The sequence below is a fragment of the Procambarus clarkii genome, chromosome 3, assembly GCF_040958095.1.
Source record: "Procambarus clarkii isolate CNS0578487 chromosome 3, FALCON_Pclarkii_2.0, whole genome shotgun sequence".
NCBI lineage: Eukaryota > Metazoa > Arthropoda > Malacostraca > Decapoda > Cambaridae > Procambarus > Procambarus clarkii.
The window spans coordinates 17,441,992-17,445,795 of NC_091152.1; the positions used below are offsets into that span (position 1 = coordinate 17,441,992).

At 51.5% G+C, this 3,804-nt stretch overlaps 1 protein-coding gene across 2 annotated transcripts in view; it reads right to left on the reverse strand.

Annotated features, from left to right (window-relative positions):
• Positions 1–241: 241 nt before the first annotated feature.
• Positions 242–3,804, reverse strand: part of LOC123760867 (uncharacterized) — an 18,619-nt gene continuing 15,056 nt past the window's right edge. For both annotated transcript variants that reach the window (XM_045746662.2, XM_069329539.1), the window contains one exon: positions 242–3,804. This exon is cut by the window's right edge and continues 2,197 nt beyond it. In XM_045746662.2, the coding sequence (XP_045602618.2) occupies positions 2,479–3,804 (1,326 nt within the window). In that variant the 3' untranslated portion in view covers positions 242–2,478.

Here is a 3,804-nt window from a genome sequence, read left to right on the forward strand (position 1 = left end):
TATGCGGTCATATTTAATGAAACATGTTTGAAAGTACCATATTTATCATGTAAGATTTAACCCACTAGGTGAGGTTGGTAGCATAACAGGCAAGCCAGGAGTTGGGCTTGTTAACACGTGTTTGCCCTTGTCCTGGTGAGGCTGCCAGGCTGCCAGTGATACTTGCGCAAGATCACTGGGAGTAAAGAAGGTCTATGTCATCCGTTACTATTACCACTGGAAGGTTATGAAACAACAGATGTAATATTTATATTGTACTCAGTAGGGAAAAATTATTATACAAATAGTACAAATAAAGTTGTATGCTATTAAACTGGGATGTTAAACGTGGGGTTCTCTTCACGAGACGGTACGTAACATCACAGTAGAGACGGTACGTAACATCACAGTAGAGACGGTACGTAACATCACAGTAGAGACGGTACGTAACATCACAGTAGAGACGGTACGTAACATCACAGTAGAGACGGTACGTAACATCACAGTAGAGACGGTACGTAACACCACAGTAGAGACGGTACGTAACATCACAGTAGAGACGGTACGTAACATCACAGTAGAGACGGTACGTAACACCACAGTAGAGACGGTACGTAACATCACAGTAGAGACGGTACGTAACATCAGAGTAGAGACGGTACGTAACATCACAGTAGAGACGGTACGTAACATCACAGTAGAGACGGTACATAACATCACAGTAGAGACGGTACGTAACATCAGAGTAGAGACGGTACGTAACATCACAGTAGGGACGGTACGTAACATCAGAGTAGAGACGGTACGTAACATCACAGTAGAGACGGTACGTAACATCACAGTAGAGACGGTACGTAACATCACAGTAGAGACGGTACGTAACATCACAGTAGAGACGGTACGTAACACCACAGTAGAGACGGTACGTAACATCACAGTAGAGACGGTACGTAACACCACAGTAGAGACGGTACGTAACATCACAGTAGAGACGGTACGTAACATCACAGTAGAGACGGTACGTAACACCACAGTAGAGACGGTACGTAACACCACAGTAGAGACGGTACGAAACATCACAGTAGAGACGGTACGTAACATCACAGTAGAGACGGTACATAGCTTACATCCCTCGAGGGTAATGTTTATATTTCTATGTAATGTCGTTAGCCTTTTCTTTGTCATCTATTATCCTCACCCGCGAGCATATTGTTGTGGGCAGCAAGACGCACCGTACCCACCATGCGTGAGAAGGAGGCTTATATGCCTCTATGTCCTCCCTATCCACGAGGGACGGTTGATGGCCCTCCGTCCCTCCTCCCTCCATCCACGAAGGTCGATGTGAGTTGATGGCCCTCGGTCCCCTATTCACCTACAGCCACTCAAGATGATATTAGTTAAATTATCTTTTACCTACTTTGATTTAATATCTGGTCTTTTTCCATGACTTCATGTCCTGATTATGGTTCCCTCTCATTACAAAGTTTGTTCCCCAGAGGTCACAACCACGATAATGGCTCATCATTCACGTTGGAACTTTGTCCTTGATATAATTCTTCTTTTCCTTCGTACTGGACCAATTTCCTAGCAACGAGATTTTTTCCTCATGTGTCCAATAATCAACTCCTTGTGACTAGATCGTCGCCGTATTCCTGGTCCTTCTTCACCGACACAGTGTGTCTGCAGAAGGTGACGAGGCCAGTGTTGCGGCGCCCTAGAAGGCGCCACCGACACAGTGTGTCTGCAGAAGGTGACGAGGCCAGTGTTGCGGCGCCCTAGAAGGCGGCACCGACACAGTGTGTCTGCAGAAGGTGACGAGGGCAGTGTTACGGCGCCCTAGAAGGCGCCACCGACACAGTGTGTCTGCAGAAGGTGACGAGGCCAGTGTTACGGCGCCCTAGAAGGCGCCACCGACACAGTGTGTCTGCAGAAGGTGACGAGGGCAGTGTTACGGCGCCCTAGAAGGCGCCACCGACACAGTGTGTCTGCAGAAGGTGACGAGGGCAGTGTTACGGCGCCCTAGAAGGCGCCACCGACACAGTGTGTCTGCAGAAGGTGACGAGGGCCAGTGTTACGGCGCCCTAGAAGGCGCCACCGACACAGTGTGTCTGCAGAAGGTGACGAGGGCCAGTGTTACGGCGCCCTAGAAGGCGCCACCGACACAGTGTGTCTGCAGAAGGTGACGAGGGCAGTGTTGCGGCGCCCTAGAAGGCGGCACCGACACAGTGTGTCTGCAGAAGGTGACGAGGGCCAGTGTTACGGCGCCACCGACACAGTGTGCCTGCAGAAGGTGACGAGGCCAGTGTTACGGCGCCCTAGAAGGCGCCACCGACACAGTGTGTCTGCAGAAGGTGACGAGGGCCAGTGTTACGGCGCCCTAGAAGGCGCCACCGACACAGTGTGTCTGCAGAAGGTGACGAGGCCAGTGTTACGGCGCCCTAGAAGGCGCCACCGACACAGTGTGTCTGCAGAAGGTGACGAGGCCAGTGTTACGGCGCCCTAGAAGGCGGCAGGCCCCTGCAGGCTCCTGATGGTGACGACGGGAACCACCAGCATGAGGCAACATGCAAGAAATATTAGCACCAACAGCAACAGTAATATTACCACGACGATGGCGAGAGAGTCTTTAAGGTGCCACTTACTCCTTCCTAGGAGGGGGTGGGTAGGGCAAGATGAGAGATGTGCCTCATGGGAGCAGTGTGAGAGTGGTGGGTGTCGCGCCTGGGATGAGAACTCTTTGGGTTGAGAGTGAACGCCAAGTGTACCAAGTGGACCGGTGGATGACCCGGAAGTAGGCGCTGGAGCTGGACGAGGAGCAGCCATTAGGTCGGTCGTTGTTTCTGTCTCTCTCGGCGACCCACCAGAGGTCGTGCGATGGTGACGTCGAACTGTCGTTGCGGAGTATCCGAGACTATTCTGCAGGGATATGATAAAACATTTCACCTTCTCAAGGTTCAAATCAACACAGGTGTTACAGTGATGATGTGCGGACTGTGACAAGTGAAGGTCAGCGAGCGAGCGTGAGTCTCCGTCCCGCGGCTCTCTCTCTTCCGCCTCTCCCAGAACACGCAACTCTTCATGGCTAATTGTTCTTATTAATTTAGATTCTTCAGACTTTTGTCCATAGATGTCTCTCGTCCCTAGCTTATCTTCCAGATCATTATGGCTTATTATCCCTTCATCATCTTCTATATTAGGTTGTTTTATCAGCTTCCGCCGCAACCTTCCCACGGTAATGACGTCTTCAACTACGTCTTTAAAAATGTCCAGGTCTTCTGCCAGCTCTCCGACCATTACTGTCCACTGCGTCCGGTCCACATGTTCTTCAGCCTCTTTCACTTCCGACATCGGATCTTTGCGCATCATCTGAGACAGATTTGTTTGTTCTTCAATGTTCGCTTCTTCGTTCTTCGTTTTCTGTTGCTGGTCTTCTTGAACACTCATTTTGAGGTGTTTGGTTGGGGAAGTGAGAGGCTTCCCAGGAGGCAAGACGGCGTAGTGAGGGCGTGTTCGGGCGGCACCAGAAGGTTCCTCATCATAGACATTCCTGGAGTGGTGGATGTCTTCAGAGCGGGTGGTGGCCTCGTCAGCCACTGAGTATGCGTGCTCAGACTGTGTGTCCCAGCTGCCACCTTCAGTAAGGATAACCAGGAGGTCGAGGGCCTCCTCAGGGTTGGCACGGGGTTCGAGGGCGTCCTCAGGGTTGGCATGGGGTTCGAGGGCGTCCTCAGGGTTGACATGGGGTTCGAGGGCCTCCTCAGGGTTGACATGGGGTTCGAGGGCCTCCTCAGGGTTGACATGGGGTTCGAGGGCGTCCTCAGGGTT